General features: G+C 33.0%; 1 protein-coding gene across 3 annotated transcripts in view; it reads left to right on the top strand.

The window, feature by feature from the left end:
• Window positions 1-22963, top strand: part of LOC114325951 (adenosine 5'-monophosphoramidase HINT3) — a 31355-nt gene extending 8392 nt beyond the window's left edge. For 2 of the 3 annotated variants that reach the window (XM_050647277.1, XM_050647276.1), the window contains 3 exons: window positions 3203-3396; window positions 13389-13472; window positions 22505-22963. In XM_050647277.1, the coding sequence (XP_050503234.1) occupies window positions 3203-3396; window positions 13389-13472; window positions 22505-22537 (311 nt within the window). In that variant the 3' untranslated portion in view covers window positions 22538-22963. The remainder of the gene's footprint in view (window positions 1-3202; window positions 3397-13388; window positions 13473-22504) is intronic. The other variant, XM_028274107.2, reaches the window with a different exon arrangement.
• The last annotated feature ends 729 nt before the right edge of the window (window positions 22964-23692 follow it).

The following is a 23692-nucleotide window of genomic DNA, read 5'->3' as shown; positions in this document are numbered from 1 at the left end:
GTAATGCAGACACGGCTGGGGCTACGCTTTTTAGTAGATACTTCTGGTCAGTAGTAGGTACAGTTACGATCACTGAATAGTTTACACGTTGATTTTTATATTGTAATACTGTAAAGTTGCAGTGTCGTACGGATCTGATAAATGTCAAAGTCAAAAAAATTCAAAAAGTCAATACTTGTCAAAAATTTCGCGTCTTGAAAAATAAAATAAATCGATATCAAACTCCTCCAAAAACAACTTCTTTGTATACTTTCCATTTTGTTAATTTTTTTTTATTTAGCTTAATGCCTCGACAACTAATGGCCCTTGGCATTTTTGTTAAATTTTGTAAAATATATTTTTATATTATTTTGACTTTTTAATTTTAATCAACCTATTCTAGGTACACCACTGGTAACGTCACTTTGACGTAAATGTACAGTAGGAAAATTTAAAGAATACCCATGAACGAACATATAAAACACGCTGTATTTTCCTGTCACCGTGTCATACAAAAAATTGGCCAGCGCAAGTACATGTAATAATTATTATTAGATGTACTTGCGCTGGGCAATTTTCTTAGTGATACGGTGACAGGAAAATAAAACGTGTTTTATATGTTCGTTCATGGGTATTCTTTCATTTTTCCGACTGTACTTCTGTTGTGTAGTAAGTTCTTCTCAACAAACCCACCTACTTTTATGTAAAAGAAAATGCTACAAAGTAGTGACTATTTGCTGAAGCAATAGCATCTACTACGTTTTATGCATTCCGCCCATTTTCTTGAGTGAATTATTAAATGTTGGCTTCATATTTTAATAAAGATGATTGTAAGATTTTATAATTAAAGGCTTCGCTTTTTGCGGAGAGTTTTAACGCTTTTTTTTCTCGAAGAAAAATAATAAAATGATATTTTCGGCTCCTTTTCCTAAGTGACTTCTCTATTGAGGTTGGCGGTCAATATGGCAAATTTCTCTCTATTCTGGGCTTGATGAATTAAGTCATTTCCTGTTGTGCGGGTCCAATCTCTGATGTTTCGGAGCCAAGATTTTTTCATTCTTCTTTAACCCCTTTTACCTTCGATCTTGCCATTTAATATTACCTGGAGCTGCTCAAATTTTCTATGGCGCATTACGTGTCCTAGATATGACGTCTATCTAATTTTGATAGTATTGACCAGATGAGGACGTGTGTTTATTATTTTCAGTAATTTTTCATTCGTGGTTCTGCTGGCCCAGCTTATTCTTAACATTCGGCGGTTCATCCACATTTCGAATAAATTCAATTTGTTAACGTCATACTGTTTTAATGTTCAGGTCTCGCAACCATATAGTAATAAAGACCACACATTCACACATAACACTTTAGTGTTCTCAATCTTATTGTGACTGATAGCTTGGGGTTACAGAGCATTTTACGCATGTTCATGAAACCAGACCTTGCTATTTCAATGCGTCTTATGATTTATTTTCAGTGGTCTAGTTGAGTATTTAGCTCTCTGCCCAGGTATATGAAGCTTTGGGAACTCCGAAGAATGGCTTTAACAGCCTGTGACTTTCTTCTGATAATATGTTCATCCATATCTTAAGTTGGTCTTCTGTTTCCGCTAATAAACTTTTTTCGTTTTCGACTATTTGTATAGTATATAAATAATGGTAACCACTGAATACATAATTAGTGAAAAAATAATCCTATCATTTATACAAGTAAAGGTTATCCAAGAACATTCAAAAACTGAACGAAACCGAAATAGCCATCTCTACCTTTCTAATGACAATGTCACTGTCAACCTAATGTTTACATCTGCAGTTTCCATACCAGTGAGAATTTTACTACACGTAATTTGCCGTGTAAAGACAGAAAAAGTAGGGATAGCCGTAAAATATTTGTGAATTATGTACCCATAGCCTTAAATGAAACTGAAGCTATTTCCTTGTGGCATTTTTATAATCAACTATTTTCAATGGGAAATAAGCCACAATTTTACCAAAAAAATGATTTTATTAACGTGTCGACCCCCAATTCAGGTGTCATTGTCAAAATACAAAATAATAATAATACAGTATTATTTTGTATTCTGACAACACACCCGACTTGGGCGTCGAAACTTTAATAAAATAATTTTTTTGGTAAAATTGTGGCTTATTTCCCATTGAAAATAGTTGATTATTAAATGAAACGTGTCATTTTGTACTCTAATACAGAGTATGGTATCACAAAAAAGAAAATAATCGTTTCGTTTTGATTCAATTCGAGTCTCTTGCCATCCTCTGACACCTGATGTTTCGGAATCTATTCCTTTTAAAAGAGACTTCGCAAGAAAACTGAATTGGACCATAACGAAACGAGAAGATGGTGCAAATATTAAAATATGTATGGTTAGACTGTCCTACGGAGTATGGTTACACTGTCCTCTAACGGGGAACGATGAAATGAGTGAAAAGAATTTCGACAACGAATCAAGTAATCTGTTAACCGAGGTACACAGTACCAAACGGCGCCGATAAGAAAATATTCCAATTATGTGTCGCAGATTACTTATGTGAAATGTAGAGATGTTCGATATTCACCTTTCATTTTGATTCATCTTCTCGTTTCGTTATGGTCCAATTCAGTCTTCTTGCGAAGCCTCTTTGAAAAGGAATAGATTCCGAAACATCAAGTGTCAGAGGATGGCAAGAGACTCGAATTGAATCAAAACGAAACGATTATTTTCTTTTTTGTGATACCATACTCTGTATTAGAGTACAAAATGACCCATTTCATATAAGTAATCTGCGACGCATTATTGGAATATTTTCCTAGCGGCGGCGTTTGGTACTGTGTACCCCGAAATTCTTTTCACTCATTTCAATAATAATTTTGCCGGGGAGATCCTTTTGGATTGTTCCGGCGCCACTGCATCTTTAACCCTGTTTGAAGTAACTAGTGTCGATGCACAACTAGCCTAGGGGGATCGACGGCTTAACGTACCCTCCGAAGCACGGTGAACGGCTCGTATTATTATTAGAAATGAAAATGTTGTTGGTGCTGAGAATTGAACTCGTGTGCTCTGGGTTATGAAGCCAGTACCTTGCCGCGGAGCTACAGCCGTTCACACAATGAGTAATACTCTTCGACGACTAGTACAGTGCTGTCCGTGAAAGAGTTAATAAATAAACATTAAATTACTTATCATTTATATGAAATTCTGTTATTCATTCAATATATTCTTATTTATTAGTGGAAAGAATGCTGGAAGTTGGTAAAAGAGTCCTAGAACTAAAAAATGGCAATAGTAAAGACTCCAGAATAGGATTCCATTGTCCACCATATACTACTGTAGATCACCTACATCTACATTTTATATATCCAGAAGCGGATATGAGTCCGTATCATCAAATGTTGTTTCAAGTGCATCATTTGTTCTTTGAGTTGGTATGTATTTTTTTTCGAAAAATTACTTTTGATTTTGATAGCCCAGTAAATAACCGTTTTGGAGTGTAATTTTCAGGGTCATCTCCGAATTGCATGAAAATTTGGATTTAGGTTCTACTTACCCTCCACTTCAAAGTTGAATTTGTGCCTAGTTGCTTTTACTTGGGGGGTAACATTCACCCCTTCTCGGGGGTGAAAAAATGCGCATTTAAAGTAAGTCCGAAAATGGATAAATTGACTAATTCCATTGATTATAAATATTCCTCTAGATAGCTCACCTCTTGGTAACCGAAAGACGTATCAACAACTAGATGGCGCTACTCGAAAACCGTATCGAGATTTCTCATTCCCTCTCTGACTTGCGAGGAGGTAGGAGTAGTGTCAGGGCCGAACTTACCCTATAGGTGTATTATCTGTGACAAGTGTTGTGACAAGTTATAGCAAAATTAAAAAAAAAGGATTCACATTTTAGATAAAATGGCCTCTGTAACGCATAAGTGTGTTTACGCGGGATGTTTTGAAAGAAACGATGGAACAAATAATAATATATCTTTCTTTAAATTTCCCCTGAAAGACGTATAGTCCATTCTTTCACGGTTTTTGGTCTAAATTTTAAAGAACCGCTTGGATTGACATGAAATTTGGCATACGTATAGCTTACATGTCAAAGAGAAAAAGTGATATTGTGCCGATGTGTGCTTTTTCCCTGGGGGTGACTTTCACCCCCTCTTTTGGGTGAAAAAATATATGTCCAAAATAAGTCCGGAAATGGGTAAACTGACTAATTTTAAGTAACTTTTGTTCTATAGAGCTTTATTATTCTATTAGTTCTATTAGAGAATTATGACAGGTGATAAATAGCAGTCTGATTTTTGCATGAGAGTTTAATCTCTGTTCGGAGAGTTTAAGTCTGTTCTGTCGGACAAAATAAATGTGCCGTTTTCGTGGTCTGACCGTTCTAAATTTTTAAGCTGTTCCACAATTAAAACTGTCCCTGTGCCAGTGTTCCCATATATCAAAGTTTGTCCGACTCGACACCCTTAAGCTATTAACAAATTTTCAGCTTGCTATTAATCAACTTTATTTTCATACGGGGGATCCAGACTTATAAGTATTTTGTCGAAAAAAACGTTCTTAGCAAAAATATAGCCTATAAAAAAATAAAAAAAAAATGTACGCGTTAGGTCTCTGGATCTCGTAGAACCAGAGTTATAGCCAATGAAAAATAGATTCATATTCACCAAATTTCAAATAGAATATTTCGACGAGAAATATCCAAAAAATTAAGCACTTTTTGGGGAAAACCCATTATAACTTTTTTAAAGTGTTTAAAAAAAGCTTTATTTTTATTTTTACAAAAAGTTTCTAACATTAACTTTAAGCAAGTTACGCTCAAAATAAAGTTAGTCCCTTGTGTTTTTGCAAAAAAAAATCGGGAGGACCACCCCCTAATTAGCAACTTAAATGAAATTAATCGTCACCGCCCCAAAAATTATTTTACTTATGTTGTGTTTATATGATCTGTAAAGTAAAATTTTTAAAAATTTAAATTTTGAAAAATATGCTTTTTTTCCAAATAACTTACAAAATTGTTAGAGATACCAAAAACCTCGAAAATCAAAAATAGTCTTGATTAAGATTTGGTGTTTCTAAATTTGCATACATTCGTGATCAGTGACTCGTTCAACCCCTTTTAACTACAGCCCTTTCAATAATAAGGACTTTGAACCGATGAAATTTACAGATCATATAAACAATATATACACAAGTCAAGAAACTTGTGAAGTCGTAACGATTAAGTTCATTTAAGATGCTAATTAGGGGGTGATTTTCTCGATTTTTTTACCAAAACCAAAAGGGACTAACTTTATTTTGAGCGTAACTTGTTTAATTTTGATGCTAGAATTTTTTTTTTTATAAAACAAAAATGAAGATTTTTAAACACTTTAAATAAGTTGTAATGAGTTTTCCCCGAAATGTGCTTCATTTTTGGTTATTTCACGTTAAAATATTTCATTTGGAATTTGACGAATATGAACCTATTTTTCATTAGCTATAACTCTGCTTCTACTAGGTGTAGAGACGTGATATATACACCACTTTTTAAAATTTTTTACAGGCTATATTTTTGCTAAGAATGTTTTTTCGACAAAATACTTACTATTTGAGTTATTTGCGAAAAACCGTCTAAAAGCGTGGTTATTTTGTTGAAAAAATGAACATAGTCACTGCCAAATAACTCGAAAAGTATTGTCTTAGTGAAAAAACTCTATAGAACAAAAGTTACTTAAAATTAGCCAGTTTATCCATTTCCTGACTTTTTTGGACGAATATTTTTTCACCCATAAGAGGGGGTGAAAACCACCCCCAGGGCAAAAGCACATATCGGCACAATATCACTTTTTTTCTTTGACTTGTTAGCTATGTGTATGCCAAATTTCATGTCAATCCAAGCGGTTCTTTAAAATTTAGAGGTTTTGCAATATTTTACCGTTAAAGAACGGACTAGTAGAGCGCACAAAAATTTGGCAAAAAAACTGCGGAAATATTGATATTATATTGATGGATATCAGTGACCTGAAACAGAGGGTAATTTGCCAGCATCATTATGCAGTGGAACATATTTACCAAAGTGGCCAAACAAAGTTATCAAGGAAAAATGCTGTTCCTCTAAAATTTGCACAGTTAGCAACTGATTTAGGTGAGTACTCAACTTTGGAAATATTTTTATGTTTGCCTAATGCGCTTTGTCAATGAGAATAATACTATTAAAATATATTTTATATAAAATCAGTTGATATTGAGTGATTTATATATTTTTTATACAATTAAATCAAAAGAGATTTTTTTTAAATATAAATGCGTTGTTAGTATCGCTCCAAAAATAACGGAGATGCTTGTTTTGCTTTAATTAAAATTATTACACATACATTTCAATGATTACCTATTTTAGGCGATACCCCACCAGTATTATGCTCTACATACGTTTATTGCGGTACGAAACGTAAAAAATCTACAAGTGGCGATTGTATGGTTAGGTCAACTCCATCGTCTAAGAGATCAAGTAGTAGTCTCAGTAATATTTCCAGTTTTGATATTAATTTGCCCACAAAACTTGAAACTGAATTGACGGAGAAGGTAAAAAAATTGGAGTATCAAGTAAATGCTTTAAAGAAGAAGTGCCGTCAGAAGAACAGTCAGCGTTGTAGAAGAACAACAAAAAACAGAAAATCGGCAACCAAATTCATGATAGAGGTACTGTTAGAAAATAAAAGCATATACGTGCACACTTTTGTTAATATGCAGTTTTCACGCAAAACTCGTTCACAATGTAGTCACAATGAAAAGGATTTAGCTCTGGCCATTTATTATAAGTCTTCTAGTTGTTAAACATTTTTAATTAGATCTCTTAACTTTATCTTACCTTCACTAAAAACAATTCAAACTTGGTTGCGTGTCATAAAATTAATAACTGGTTTAAACATTTCCTTAATTGACAAGTTGAAGAAAAAAGTAGAGACAGTGGATGAGTGGAAAAAAATTTGTGTGTTAATGTTTGATGAAATTTCTTTGAAAAAACAATTGGAGTACAATAAATTAGATGACATTGTAGAAGGGTTTCAAGATTTAGGTGCTTTAGGAAGAACAGAACAAACAAACTTGCCAACACAAGTCTGGTTTTCATGATGCGCAGCTTGCTACATAAGGCTACGCGGCTTGCTACAGGTGGTCCAATACATAGCGACAACTTAAAAAACATTGTAGTTGAAGTTGTTTCAAAATTACAAAATATTGGGTATATACCAAAAGTGTTGTGTGATCAAGCATCTAATAATAGAGCTTTATTTAAGCTGTTAGGCGCATGTAAGGATCAGCCTGCAATAGAAATAGGAAATCAGAGGATTTTCACTGTGTTCGATACACCCCACTTATTAAAAAGTCTAAGAAATAATTTTCTTAACAAAAAGTTGACGTTTTTTGCCGATTCTAAACAAATATTGTGGCAAGATATTGAATACACATACAACATCGATAGAACCAGTGTGAGAGCACGATGCATGGTGAAAATGACAAACGTTCATATAAACCCTAATAATTTTCAAAAAATGCGTGTAAAATTAGCAGCACAAATTTTTTCCAACTCAATTGCCTCAGCAATATCAACAGCAACGTCTGTAGGGCAGTTACACACCAAAACGGCTTCTCTGACTACCGAATTTTTGAAAATTATAAATAATATTTTTGATGGTCTTAACAGCAAATATTGTAGTGATAGTAATCCAAACAGAAAGCCAATGTCAACTTTAAGCAAGTCAACTGAAAACTTAAAAGCAGGTTTAGAATATTTTAAAAAAATTTAAGTTTTTGAAAATAAAAAAGAGAGAAATAATATTCACTGTCTACACGGCTTTCAGTGGACCATTTTCTCAGTTTTATGTTTGTGGGAGGAACTTCAAAAATAATATAATGTGTCATATCTTTTAACATCTTTTCTGAACCAAAATCCTCTAGAAAATTTTTTCTCTATTGTGCGCAATAGAGTTAGTCTAGTGCGTTCATAAAAAACGTGTTTTTACTTAATAACAGGCGGTAGCTGGTTTGTCTTTAGTTTCATGCGTGGAAGAGAATGATGCTAGATCAAAAGTATGTGTTTTATCTCGTCAGGTATTAATGACGCACGGGTAAATAATCGTGGACTCAACTGAATGTTAAACTACACTATTAGCTTTAGTTTATATACACAGTAGATATTAACAAGTATTTTATAATATCAGGAAAACAATATCAGTATGTCTTAAAACATTGGAATCATATGGAAACTTTTTTATTCAGTTTAGGGAAAAATGTATTATTGATAAAAACTTGCACGTCCTAAAACTCAAAATGAAAGAATCAGATGTCAAATATTATGAGTCGTATACCAAGTTTGTTAAAAAATATTAATTCTTCTCAAGAGTAATATACCTTCATTTTTAAAGTACTTTCATATAAACATGAACGTGGTTTTTAATTGTTCTCGACTTTTAATAATAAAATGTTTCGATATTGTCAATAATGAAAGTACTTCTTGAGAACAAGAAATAATAAATATCTTTTTTTCCTAAAATTTTAATTTTACTATCTTAGTTTGAAAAGAATTAACATTCAAATATACTTATTTACTTTGTTTTGAAATATGATCTAATTAGTGATGTTTTAAACTTTCTAATCCTGTCCGTTTATCAGCTTTTACATATTGTTCCTAGGCAGATTGCCCTCACCTATTTATATGTTGGAAATTCCCTGTCATTTTATCAGTATATATGTATACCAAATTTCATGCCAATCCAATGGATTCTTTAAAATTCGGAGGTTTTGCAATATTTTACCTGGGGTGAATGGGTTAGATCTGGAAAGAAATTCTGTATATCAACTTCAAATAGTTTATTTCGCATTAGTTCTGAAAATATCATTCTTTTACAAATTGCAAAAAATAATTTACATGTGAATTATCACTGCTAATTTTATTATGTATTTTCTATTTTGTTGTTTTTTTGTAGTGTATTAATAATTAAATAATTTTTAAGAAACCTCTTCACTATTTTTATTAATCAATTTTTAGCGTTTTATCTGAAGTAAAATCGGAATTCCAAAATAGAGATTACAATCGCGTTAAAATTATTTGTTAAAATGCTGAATACTACCCTTATATCGTTGTCTATTACGCCAGCCAAGCGACTCAAATTTATTTTTCAATCTTGGCAAAAATTTCAATAAATGTCGCCACCGTCCAGCCAGTTAGTACTTAGACTGGAGGGGCAAAGAGGTGTAAGTGGGCGGAGTTTAACACTGAATTCGGTTTTACCTAAAGGTGAGGTATCTATGTACTTATTAATCAATGCTAATTCTAAGTAACTTTCGCTCTATAGAGTTTCTATGTAAGTCAATACTTTTTGAGTTATTTGCAATTAAAAATTAGCATGGAAGCAAAAGAAAAAAGCTGTGTATTCGTGAAGTCTATAGACCCAGCACAAGCCAAGTTGTAGCTCATGAAAAAAAAAACGTTCTTATTCGTCTAATTCCAAATAGAATATTTTAACGTGAAGTAACCAAAAAATTAAGCAATTTTTGGGAAAAACTTATGAAAATTTTTTAAAGTTTTTAAAAAAGGCTTAATTCTTCTTCTTTCTCGAAACTCCTTATGCCCCTCAGGGGCGTCGGAGGTTTTATTCATCTTCTATCCATCTCTTCCATTTCTTGCGGTCCTTTGCTAACTCTTTCATTTGTTGATGTGTTTTTCCTTTTTCCTGTCCAATTTCTATAATCTGATCGATCCATCTCTTCCTTGGCCTCCCTTTCCTTTTACCATATCTTTTCGATACCATCACTTGCTTTGGTAGTCTTCCCTGGTCCATTCTGTTAATGTGTCCATACTATTTTAATTTTCTTTTTTGTATCTTGGTTATTATCGATTCCTGTTTCAGTCTTTGTCTAATATCTTCATTTCTTATTCTGTCCAATTTCGTTTTTCCTGCTATTTTTCTTAGCTGCTTCATCTCCGCTGCGTTTATTGTACTATCTATTTTTGCATTGTTTACCCATGTCTCACTTGCATATATTAAAGTTGGCACATAGATTGCATTGTATACCTTCAGTTTTATTTCTTTATCTATTTCTTCCTTTCCAAATATTGTTTTATTTAGTGCATAGTAGATCTTATTTGCTTTTTTCGCTCTGTATGAGATTTCTTGATCTATCTTTCCATCCTCTGATATTATTACTCCAAGGTATTCAAACGTCGAGACTGTTTTTATTATTTCGTTTTTGCACCTAAATATCGTTTGGTTTATTTCTTCCCCTTTCTTTTGGGTTACTATCATGGTCTTCGTTTTCTTTACATTTACCTCCATTTTCAAATTTTCTATTTCCTCCACCTATATATTGATTAATTTTTGCATTTTCTCTTTATTGTCTGCTATTATTACTAAGTCATCTGCATATAGTAATCCCTCCATTCTCACTGGTACTAAATTCCTGTAGGTACCCTATTATTGACTGTAATTGCCTTGTTTCTATATGTACTTTTTACCACGCTTACTATCTTTTGCGGGATTTGCAGATCTTCCATTACTGACCATATTACTTCTCTATTTATAGGATCAAAAGCAGCTTTAATATCTATAAATGTAATATATAAGTCTTCTCCTATTTCGTTTTTCTTTTCAATTATATTTCTCAGTATGTATATATTATCTGTTGTTCCTCTTTCCTTCCTAGAAGCCGCTTGTTCTTCTTCTAGTTTTCCTTCCAGTTCTTTCCTGAGCTTCCTTTCTATTATCCCGGTGTAGACTTTATATGCCACTGATGATAAGCATATAGCCCTATAGTTATCACATTCCGCTTCGTCTCCTTTCTTGTGTATTGGTATCAATAAATTTTCTTCCCAGTCTTCCGGTATCTTTTCTGTTCTCCATGCTTCCCCCATTATTTCCAGTAGCCAAAGCTTGCCTCGTTCTCCCACGTACTTCATCATCTCCTGATCTATGTCATCGGCACCTCCCGCTTTTCCAATCTTTATTCTTGCCAATCCTTCAATATCTTTGATATGAATTTCATCTACTCGATTGTCTCTATCCACTTTTCTTACCTGCTGTCCTCTCTCCTCGTCTTGTTGGTTACTTGCCTCGAATTTTTCTTTATAGTGCATATTCCATATGGTTAGTATGTCTTGTATGTTTGTTTTCAATTCATTTCGCTCATTTCTAATTCCTCTTATTTGTTTCCTTTTTGTTCCTTTCATGCTTCTTATTTTATTCCAAAACTGTTTATTGTTATTCCCAAACCCTTCGTTTAATTCTTCACCGAATTCCTTCCAGCTCTTCTTCTTCGCATCTTTTACTAGTTCTTTCACTATATTTCTCTGTCTTCTGTATTCGTCTCTGTCTTGCTCTTCATTTGTGTTTATGTATCGCTTCCACAGTTCTTTCTTCTTTTTTACAGCTTGCTTTATTTCGTTATTCCACCATCCAGTTCTTTTATTATTCTTACCATTCTTTCTTATTCCACATACTTGTTTTGCAGTGTTCCATAACGTGTCCTCAATTTTTTCCATCTCTCTTCCATATTCCATATTTCCTCATTGTTTTCATACTGTTCCAGTATTTTATCTGTCTCTCTTTGGTATAACTTCCTCATTTCCATATTTTTCATCTTATGTATTGCTATTCTTGTATATTGAGGACTCTCTATTATTTCCATTAGTTTCATGTTTATCTCTGCTGTCACTAGTCTGTGTTGGGTACCGAGTTCGGCTTCGTTCTCTGTTTTTATATTTTGTATCGTTAGTTCTGCGTCTCGAGGATATACTATGTAGTCAATTATGCTTCTCGCATTTCTTTCTTCTGCTACGTATGTATATTTTTCGTTTCTCGGTTGATACCAGAAAGAATTACCTATTAACAGGTCATTTATTTGGCAGAAACTTATTCTTCTACCATTTCTATTTATCGTCTCTTCTCCGTACCTTCCCAAGCAGCCTAATGCCATATTTTCATCATTTCCTATTCGTGCATTCCAGTCTCCTAGTAAAATGATGTTTTTGCTTTCCTCTTGTATCTCATCAATAAGTTTCTGTATCTCATCATAGAATAGTTCTGTTTTTTCATGCTCTGTTTCTTCTACCGGTGCATATACCTGTATTATATGACATTCTTCTTCTTCTAACTCTATTTTTATGTATATGGTTCTTGATGATACTGGTTTGAAAATTTGGTTACTCTTCTATTCATTTCTTTCGTTTCTTATTCGTCTAATTCCAAATAGAATATTTTAACGTGAAATAACCAAAAAATTAAGCAATTTTTGGGAAAAACTTATGAAATTTTTTTAAAGTGTTTAAAAAAGGCTTAATTTTTATTTTTTTTATAAAAGTTTCTAGCTACAAAGCTAAACGAGTTACGCTCAAAATAAAGTTGGCCCCTTTTTTTGGTTAAAAAAATCGTGAAAATCTCCCCCTATTTAGCACCCTAAATAAAATTAATCGTTACCGCTTTACCTTTTATTAAATAATATAAAATTTTTATATGTGTACTGTTTATACGATCTGCAAGTTTGACCGGTTCGAAGCGCTTATTTTTGAAGAACGTTGGTTTTATAGTAAAAAAAAATTTTTCTAAAAATTTTGGAAAAGTGCTCTTTTTTCAAAATAACTTTAAAAGTATTAGTGATACGACAAATCTCAAACAGTAAAAAGTGTAGGTTTTGCTTTTATAAATATGATACTTTCATTTTGTTTTTTCTGTAAGACAAAATTTGGTTAAGATATGGCAGTTTAAAGTTTGCATAGTGACTCGTTCAATCTCTTTAAACTATAACCCTTTCAAAAATAAGCACTTTAAACCGGTGAAACTTATAGATATACAAAAAATTCATGAGAAAAGTAAATTGTTTGTAAAGCGGTAACGATTAATTTCATTTGGGGTGCTAAACAGGGAAATATTTATCACGATTTTTTAACTAAAAAAGGTTGCCAACTTAATTTTGAGCGTAACTCACTTAGTTTTGTTACTAGAAAATTTTATAAAAACCAAAAATAAAGCATTTTTTAAACACTTTAAAAAAGTTTTAATGGATTTTTCTCTAAAAGTGCTTCATTTTTGGGTTATTTCACGTTGAAATATTCGATTTGGAATTTGACGAATAAAAACGTATTTTTCATGAGCTACAACTTGACTTGTGCTGGGTCTATAGATTTCACGAATATACAGCTTTTTCGTTTGTTTCCATGTTATTACATTCTTGCTAAGAATATTTTTTTCGATCAAGTACTTAGTATTTGAGTTATTTGCGAAAAACTCTCTAAAAACGTGTTTTTTTTGTCGAAAAATTTTCAATCGCAAATAACTCGAAAAGTATTAACTTAGATACTTAAAAAACTCGAAAGTTGTTTAGAATTAATAAATTTATCCATTTCCGGACTTTTTTTATTGATTTTTTTAATTTATCCATTTCAGCCGAAAAAACGAGCGTTTTTTCACCTCCGAGAAGGGGTGAAAGTAAAAGCAACCAACGGCACAAGTTCAACTTTGAAGTGGACGGTAAGTAGAACCTAAAGCCAAATTTTCATGTAATTCGGAGTTGACCCCTAAAATTACACGGTATCGTCGTATTTTCTGTTCATTTACTGGGCTATGACGGCCAACCGAATACATTTTACGTAATTGTTGTTTCAATTAATGATTGGCTTAAAGAACCACGAATAAGTCACAAATTCAAACAATTAGGTATATGGAATGCTTAAGAAATAATAAAGTACCATAAAATAGTATTTCATTACAGTACTAAAATACAGGGTGTTCCCTTTAGGAAAACTCAGAAAATACTCGTTCCGATTTTCAACCAATCCTGTATATCAAAATTAAACATTTCGCTAAACTAATAATTTTTAACAATACACTATATTAAAAATCACTTGAACACGTTACAGGTTGTGAATTTTGTTACGAAATTAATAAAAAAACGTAGTCCCTAATAGCACACGACGTCCAATGGACGTCCAAAATAGGTCCATTTTTGGTCCTAACGTCCATGGACTATAAATGGACGTCCTTTGGACGTCCCATGTTGGACGTCCTTCGGAAGGAATAAATATGGACGTCCTTTGGACGTCCGACGTTGGACGTCCTTCGGACGGAATAAAAATGGACGTCCTTTGGACGTCCGACGTTGGACGTCCTTCGGAAGGAATAAATATGGACGTCCTTTGGACGTCCGACGTTGGACGTCCTTCGGACGGAATAAAAATGGACGTCCTTTGGACGTCCTACGTTGGACGTCCTTCGGAAGGAATAAATATGGACGTCCGACGTTGGACGTCCTTCGGAAGGAATAAATATGGACGTCCTTTGGACGTCCGACGTTGGACATTCTTCGGACGGAATAAAAATGGACGTCCGACGTTGGACGTCCTTCGGATGGAACAAATATGGACGTATATATACTGGACGAAATACGGACAATTCCCTAATAGCACACGACGTCATTTGGACGTCCAAAATAGGTCCATTTTTGGTCCTAACGTCCATGGACTATAAACGGACGTCCCATGTTGGACGTCCTTCGGAAGGAATAAATATGGACGTCCTTCGGACGGAATAAATATGGACGTCCTTTGGACGTCCGACTTTGGACGTCCATACTGGACGAAATACGGACGTTTTATGAACGCTTATATTGGACACATTATACCAATTACGAGATCAAATAGCAAAATAATTCAATAAAATATTAACTTGCGTTAACTTTACGTTAATGAAATACAGTCAAACCTGTCACTAACGGCCACTAAAATGAAAGAACTATTGGCCGATATAGAAAAGTGGTCGTTATTGCCAGTTTTTGTATCCTAGATATACAGTACAACCTGTGTTACTGGCCACCTGTACTAACGGCCAGTTTAAAAATTCCCCAAACCAATTATATCTAGACTACAAAAACTGGCAATACCGGTCACCTTTCTATATCGGCCAATAGCTTTTTCATTTTTAGCGGCCGTTACTGACAGGTTTTACTGTAATTAGTGTGGGGAATTTTTAAACTGGCCGTTAGTACAGGTGGCCGGTGTTGGCAGGGGGCCGGTAACACAAGTTTTACTGTAGTTTAAATCGATTAGATCGAAAGATTAAATCTTAATTCAAAATTGTATATTAAATTATTACAATTATAAAACTATATAGTTTAATATCCAAAACATGTTTTGATTTCATGTAATGTAATGAAAATCTTATTTGTAAATTATTGGTTACAATGTTTAACAACAGGAAATATTCAAGAATAAATAAAATAAAAGTTTCCCCTAACAACAAAACATTCCAGGAATTCTACTATCAAAGTTCTATTCCGTGAACATCTGATTAAATTATGGCTGGAAAGTTACCACAAGATATTCTATGAAAAGAGTACAATGTCCTCCTGGAGGGGTAAAATTTTCCATACTCTAAAGAGAGGCCATTTACTATTCAATTTGCGTTCATTTTCAAATTTGCCGCGCGAGTATCTATGTAGCGTCGCGTGGTCATTGGTCATCAAGTCATCAATTATTTCATTTTCATCATAAGATAACCTAAAAATTTAGTAAAAATTTTGATTGGAAAAAAATGCATCGATAAGGGGGTGAAAAATGGAAATTAGTGGCTTTTTTTGCTGTACTCAACTGTACTGTTTAGTATGCTAGTTTTGGCTATGGCTGTATCTCTTAAACAATTATGTAAGTATTATAAAATCCGTTTTCAATTTTCTTTATGAAACGAATCATTTATGCATGTATTACCTGTAAATATTTTGATTTTTAATTATAAAGAATAGAAAAATTACCGTTCATTTTAATTTTTTTTAGAATCAGCTGAAAGTGGTCTACAAAAAACCAGATATAACCAAAATAAAGATATAAAAAGTGTATTGGCTAATTGGAAGAAACAACATTGTCCATGCATAATAAGTTATTACTTTATAAACAAATATTAATACCTAGGAATGGAACCTGGATATAATCATCAAGAAGATAGCAGGAATCCCGACAAACAACTTAAATAAGTACAAGAATATTGAGGAAATCCTCCTCGATACTACTGGGCAAACTAGAAGATTGAAGAGGACAAAGCCTTTTGAACTAGTTTGAGTGATAGGTGATAGTGAAAAGCAGAGCATAGTGCGTGATGTGGCTGTGTATGTTAGAATAGTGCACGATCTTGTTAGATTAGATAAGAGACGCTATCGGGTAAGCTCTTCATTTTAAGAAACATTAGTAATTTAGGTTAAATTAAAATTGCTCATTGGTCAGTTATGACCAGATTGCTTTTTTTATGTTTGGCAAAAAGGGCGTAAGGCAGAATTGCACATTGCTAATGTTTTGATGATTTCTGGACCAGCAAAAAACTGTTGTAGACGTAAACTGTATGTACCAATAAAAAGAGCCGATTTTTCTGGTCCAGAAATCATCAAAACATTATCGATGTGCATTTCTGACTTAAGCCCTTTTTCCCAAACATCAGAGAATTGTAATGTACAAATTCTCCTATCTGATTTTTCATGAATTTTGTAGGAGACGAAAAACCATTTTTAGGATCATCTCCTGCTTTCACATGTAAATTTTGACATGTCTTGTAGTAAATAGATAGTTGAATTTACTACAAAACATGTCAAAAAATATATGAAAACAGGAGGTAACCATAAAAAAGTTTTTAGTCTCTCTTACAAAACTCATGAAAAAACAAATCGGAGGTATGTCACATCAGTGACTATATCCAGGGAATGTCTAAAAAATATACTTTGATGTCCCAAGAACCAAATATAACCTTTATATATATACAGGGTGTAACAAAAATACAGGTCATAAATTTAATCACATATCCTGGGACCAAAAATAGTTTGATTGGACCTAACTTACCTTAGTACAAATGTGCACAAAAGAAAAGTTACAGCCCTTTGAAGTTATATATTAATAGCACCAAGGGCCTTAGAGGCCCATGGCTTGAAAAGTTTGTTTTTTCTTCATTTTCACGTTTCTTTATGTACTGAGATCTTCTCTGGCTTGATATGTGATTTTTCTCCATTCCTTCCTCTTATTCATTTTTCTTTTCTGACTCTGTAACACCATTCTTTCCAAATCTTTTTCGACCTCTTGCTTCCATCTATTTTCCGGTCTTCCTCTTCTCTTTCTTGAAGCTATAGTGTAGTTTAGTACCCTTTTCGGAGTCCTCGTTTTTGGCATCCTTTCAATGTGACCTCGTGATCTAAGTCTCTGTGCCTTTATCACTCATTTGAAGTTACAAAATGAAAAGTGATTTTTTCCAATGTATCGAAAACAATGTGCTTTTGTGCACGTTTCAATTTAATTATTATTGTAGTACCTACCATTTAAACAACGTTTTAAAAACTTTTTTGCCTCTTATTGCTTTTTCGAAAAGTCAATTTTTATCGAAATATTGTGAATATTTGTCAAATCCACCACATATTTGTATATGGTTAAGTACGATTATGGAGACTTGGTAATAATATGCAAACTTATTTATGCTTTACATTTTTAGGTATATTTTGAACCATATTAAAAAAGAAGCCAGACTCGATAAAACGTGCCTTATCGAAAAAATACAAAGAGGCAAAAAAGTTTTGAAAACACTCTGTTTAACTAATGGTACCTCAGTAATAGTTTAATTGGAACATACAACATTTGGGGGGTTTAAAGGAACAAAACCCCCATAAAATTTTTACGTGGACATATTAAAAAAGAAGTCGCAACTCGATAAAAACTGCCTTATCTGAAAAATACTAAGAAACAAAAATATTGAATTTAACTAATGGTACCACAATAATAAAATTGAATTGGAACATACACAAAAGTTTGGGAGGATTTAAGGGATCAAAACCCCCATAAAATTTTTATGGGGTGCACAAATTTCACCATAATTTTTCTTTAAGATATTCCTGCCATAATAATGCCACATGTCACATGTCCATTTTCAATAAAAAATCGCTAATAGTTTTCGATATAATCGAAAAAATCCATTTTCATTTTGTAATTTCAAAGGGCTGTAACTTTTTATGTGCATATTTGTACAAGGTAAGTTAGGTTCATTTGAACTATTTTTGGTCCCAGAATAATGTGATTTAATTTATGACCTGTATTTTTGTTACACCCTGTATATACAGCCCATTACGCACCACCTTAAAAATTGGGCATTTTTGATGTCTCGAATTTCCTAAACCTGTTGTTGCATCTAAGTGATTTTTTTTATAATATTCTAGCCTAGGCCCTAGAATATGTTACCTCCTTATGCTTGTCATGCACAGGGAGCTATACTGTAATATATATTATATCACATTACTATAGAGAGCGATATGATATAATATACATATATTACAGCATGACAAGCTTAAGGAGGTAACCTATAGCCTAGGCTATAATATTATAAAAACATCACTTAGATGGGACAACAGGTTTAGGAAATACGAGACATCAAATATACCCCATATTTAAGGTGGTGCGTTAATTTCTTGGAGAAGTGTATTGTAATTTAATGTAAATACTGTAATATCCAATAATTGTAATTTGATATAAGATGAAATATAAGTTCCTTAAAAAATATATTTTTTATTTCCCACAATACATTCTCCACAGGTCTAAATATCGTCGCTAGACGTCCACCGAATGACCTTCCAGGACGTTAGATGGATGTTCAGCAGCAAGACATTGGACCAAACTGGGACATCCTATGAATGCCCAAATGACGTCCACCGAACGTCCCCTCCGACGTTAGGTGGACCTCCATTGGACGTTTAACAACTTGGCCTTTGGACCAAAATTGGACGTCCTGTTAAGGTCCAATTCACGTCCCCTAGGACGTCCGATTAAGGTCCAATTCACGTCCCCTAGGACGTCCGATTAAGGTCCAATTTACGTCCGATTAAGGTACAATTTACGTCCGCTTAAGGTCCCATTTACGTCCGATTAAAGTCCAATTTACGTCCGATTAAGGTCCAATTTACGTCCGATTAAGGTCCAATTTACGTCCGATTAAGGTCCAATTTACGTCCGATTAAGGTCAAATTTACGTCCTATTAAGGTCCAATTTATGTCCGATTAAGGTCCAATTTACGTCCGATAAGGTCCAATTTACGTCCGATTAAGGTCCAATTTACGTCCCCTAGGACGTCCGATTAAGGTCCAATTTATGTCCGATTAAGGTCCAATTTACGTCCGATTAAGGTCCAATTTACGTCCCCTAGGACGTCCGATTAAGGTCCAATTTGCGTCCGATTAAGTTCCAATATACGTCCCCTCGGACCTTAGATGGACGTCCAATGGACGTTCGGTAGCGCGACATTTGGACCAAAATAGGACGTATAAAGGACGTTCCTCGGACGAAAACGGACGTCCAAAGGACGTCCCTAAAGTCCGTGAAGGACGTCCAATGGACGTCCATTGGACGTCCTTGTGCTATTAGGGAGTTATCTTTTAACTACCTCGTATAACATTTCAAAACCTTATATTTCAAGAAAGAAAACAAAGAAAAAATATACAGGACGTTCCATTAAAAAAAGATAAGTTTGTTTCACCATGTCAATCCGAGTGGCCCTTTATATTTGAAAATATTTTTAAATTATGGTCCTATCTATGTTCCAACTTTTACCTAAATTTTGATTCGTATCTCTTGCGACAAACGAGTAATTGGACTTCCTTGCACTAATACCGCACCCTGTATATACGAATATACACAGTGGTTGAAAATGGACCGGAACGACGTTCCGGTTCGAAAAGAACTGTTTCTTAAGCGGCTGCTTCATATAGTAGCCGTTCACTTTTATCACAGTGACTGTTGGGTAGGCGTGGTTTGACTGATACCTTTTCTTCGTTGTGAATCATACCACTTCGGTCGCAGTAAATTGTTACAAGAATTACTGCGATAAGTACAAAATTCTAGTTTTGCTATCGCAGTAACATTTATAGAATAAAAATGGCGAAATCTGTAAAACACATTACGTTCTGGGACGACAAAAATGTTTTTATTAATTTAAGAGAAAGGAATCAATTGAAAAAATTGCGGAGAAGGTGGGTATAGATGAAGAAACCATAAAAAAGAAGATATCATCCATAAGAGCAACGTATCTACTAAAAAAAAAGAAGAAAATTCATGATAGCCACCGAACAGGAATGAGCACATATGATATTTACTGTCCAACAGTGCCATGGTTTTAATGATTCTGTTAATAAATTATTTTCCATGTCAAATCTAGGTCTGTTTAATAACGGTGTTTTCATCCAACATCTTTTTTTACTGTATATTCGTTTCGCCACCTAGGCTACTTTTTTTCAATAATATTTTTTTGTTCAATAGTAATAAATAAGTAGTTACACCATCTACAATTTTTTTTTATTCGGTGCCCTCTTTAAAAAATGACTGTTTCATTTGGACATACGGGTAGTGAATCAGTACGTAGCAGTAAAACCCATCGCAGTAGATATATCCCCACCGCTAAAAGCCGCTGGGATAACAGTGAACTACTATGTGAAACGGCCGCTTTACATCGTTTCAGTCCAGACTTCACCATTCTCATCTTGGGTCATAGAATCATCAATACCATTTACCGACGACATGTCCCGCTTAAGCGTCTCCCCAGGTCTCTTTCGGTTTTCCTCGCCTATTCCTTGCAGGAACCCGCATTTCAGAAATTCTTCATATTGGGTGATTAACGTCTCGACGTTGAACATGACCAAAGCATCTTAACCTATGCTTCCTCATTTTGGCGTAAATTATTGGTGCCACCCCTAAACTTCCCCTACTCATTTCTAATTTTATCCTATTTTGTTACTCACTCCACTCATCCATCTAAGCATTCTCATTTCCGTCACATGTATCCGTTGTTCCTCTAACTGCCCAACCTTCAGTTCCGTTCATCATAGCCGGTCTTATGACTTTTATAGAATTTTCCCATCAGCTTCATTGAAAATTTCCTGTCACACAACACACCACTAGCTTCCTTCCACTTGATCGATCCAACCCTAGTTCTACTGCATGCACCTCCATCTATTTCCCCATTACTCTGTGATACCAATCCTAGATACTCAAAACTGTTAAAAAACTTTAATATCGAAGTATAAACTCCTGTTGTAATTTAGTACATTTTAATTAAAATTGATATAACCTAATTACACTTTTATAAAAAATAACTTTTTATACCACGTTTTTGTTATTTATAGGACACAATATAAAAAAAGTTATTCAAAATTAATTTGTTGAAGAAATAAAAATATATGAAATACTTTAACGGTGATTTTCAAATTTGAATTTGGCGCGGCAACTGTCGCTCACGCGAGTCCATGACTGCGTTCACCAGATGCAAACACGTTCACAACTGTTTGCGCTTTGATTCTTAAACTTGTTAACAGCGAGCTGAACGGTTGGTTGTTTAGGTTAAAATTTGACATTTTGCTTGTTTGGTTTGAATGTACCTAACCTAAAATAAATTTTCTCAATAAATAAGTTTTTGAAATTATTTTTTTTATTAAAAGAAAAAACAAAATGGATTTCATAGATTTTAACGTAGCTGAATGTCTTCAGTAGCCGTTATTTTATATATAGAACCATTATAAATATATTCTATAATATACAATTTAAATTCCCGCCATATTTTTTCAATAGTCAACACGTTTGCAAAGTTCAGCATAAATATTTTATGCTTGCAAAAATGGCGGTCGCTTTCCAAACATGATTGTTGTCAAGCGCAAACTGATTGCCAACGTTTGCATCTGGTGAACGCGACCATCTGTGTTTTATTACTGGTCAAAATTAAACAAACATGTTTCCGAAATGCTAATAAAACAATTTTATCGCGCTTACAATGTTTTCTTGTCGCCATATTTGAAAATGTATGGAAAACAAAATATTTCATAAATTCACGGGCTCAACAATGGATGTAAGCTATATTTCTTACCTTCTTTTTCTGCTCCTGAACACTACATTTTCACTAATCACTTTTATATATTTAAACTGCACCTTCTGACACAAGAACTTTAGAATTTTTAATTTTAATAAAATATTTACGTTTGAGAATTTTTATGTAAACAAACTAGCGAGGCAATTTTAAATATTCATTAGCTATTTACAAATTTGAATACAAAAATTTTACATAACATAGAAAGTAACGGCATCTTTTGAGAAAACTAGTAGCGCCATCTTTTAAGAAAAGTGAAAACTAATTTTATCATATAAAATTTAAAATGGCTTAAAATTGCAAATGCATACATGTAAAAGCTGTTGAATATTGCATTGTCATTGAGTTCTAAGCTATTATGAAAATTTCAGAACTCTAGCTAGTCGGGAAGTATATTTAAAATCGATAGACAAAGAACAGCCGAAGTACTTATATAAAAACGTAGTAAAACTGTTACAATTTTTATTGCAGATTGTTTTGATTTATCTTTTGTATTATACGTATATTGATAGGTTTGTGCCTTTTAATAAAAATATAATTCCTTATAATATTAATTAAAAATACATTCACTGATTTATTTTTGGTAAATTATTTTTGACAGTTGGACTAGCTGGTTTATTCAAGGCCTTTTTCTTTTTAGGCAGATGATGTTATACTTCGACTTAGTACATAATTACCGACAGAAATTATTAAGACTATTGATAGATAATAACTACATATAAGTTAATGACACGTTTTCTGTCATTAAGCTGTAATAGGATAATGATCCAAGTCCATGAACTGAAGAACGCTGATTCAGACATCATACGTTTCCTACTGTTATCAAAACATATTTCTTTCTTAGTTAAAATTATAATTCTATTCAGTATTCACTATTCAGTCTAGATTCTACCATTTTATTGCAAAGACATATTTGTAACTACTTGTGTGTTAAATAAATCTTTTTTAAAAACGGAACTTCGGAAAGATGTTATATTCTTTATATAATATAAATATAATTATTTTTATACCTAAATATATAAATATATTTAGAACATTATACTGTATTATATAGTGTTTTATTGTAATAATAAGAATAAAACAATTTAGTTGAAACAAACGTGTGATTTTTTTTATTGGAAGGTATGTTAAATATTTTGTGACGTTCTTAGACCATATCGGACCGCCGAAGATTCCGGCCTATATATTGTAATTCGACGTGTACAAACTTTTTATTACCTGTTTTATATTGTAAACATGAACCTTTTTCGAGATTAATCGATATGTTCTTTTTTCGTTCAATAAGTTGTAAATATTTGTATTTTGGAGAATTCTTTTGTGTTCTATTCATTCAGGAACAATCGAGATGATTGAGTATTGTACAAAAAGAGGTTTTTTGGAATTAAGAAGTCAGTTTAAGGGCGTGAAAGTTAATGGGGAGCGTTTTTTGGACTTATACAAATAAATTGTAAATAAATTAGATGTGTTTTAGTAATTTGTTTCTTTTACATAAATCAGTAAAAATAAAATAGTAAAGTCAACCGAGTAATATTACAATATGTTTAGTTGTATGTCAATGTATAAAAAATAAATAGTTTTAATATATTTATATCTTTATTAAATTACTCTAGGAAACATTTACATTATTTTCATAAGAATTGTTTCTTAGTTTAATAGAATATAACAAATAATCACCATGGAAAGAGAACTCCAAATAATTAAATATAAAATAAAAAAAGAAACAAAAGAAAATAATTCTCGCATGAGACAGATAATAAAAATTAGTGGGCATACGAAGGAAATCAATTCAATACAATCAATTAAATAGGAATTAACTAATTCAGTTATA

The sequence above is a fragment of the Diabrotica virgifera genome, chromosome 3 (assembly GCF_917563875.1).
Source record: "Diabrotica virgifera virgifera chromosome 3, PGI_DIABVI_V3a".
In the NCBI taxonomy this organism is placed as follows: Eukaryota; Metazoa; Arthropoda; class Insecta; order Coleoptera; family Chrysomelidae; genus Diabrotica; species Diabrotica virgifera.
The sequence above is the reverse complement of the archived record's forward strand: the minus strand, read 5'-3'. Positions and strand labels throughout refer to the sequence as shown.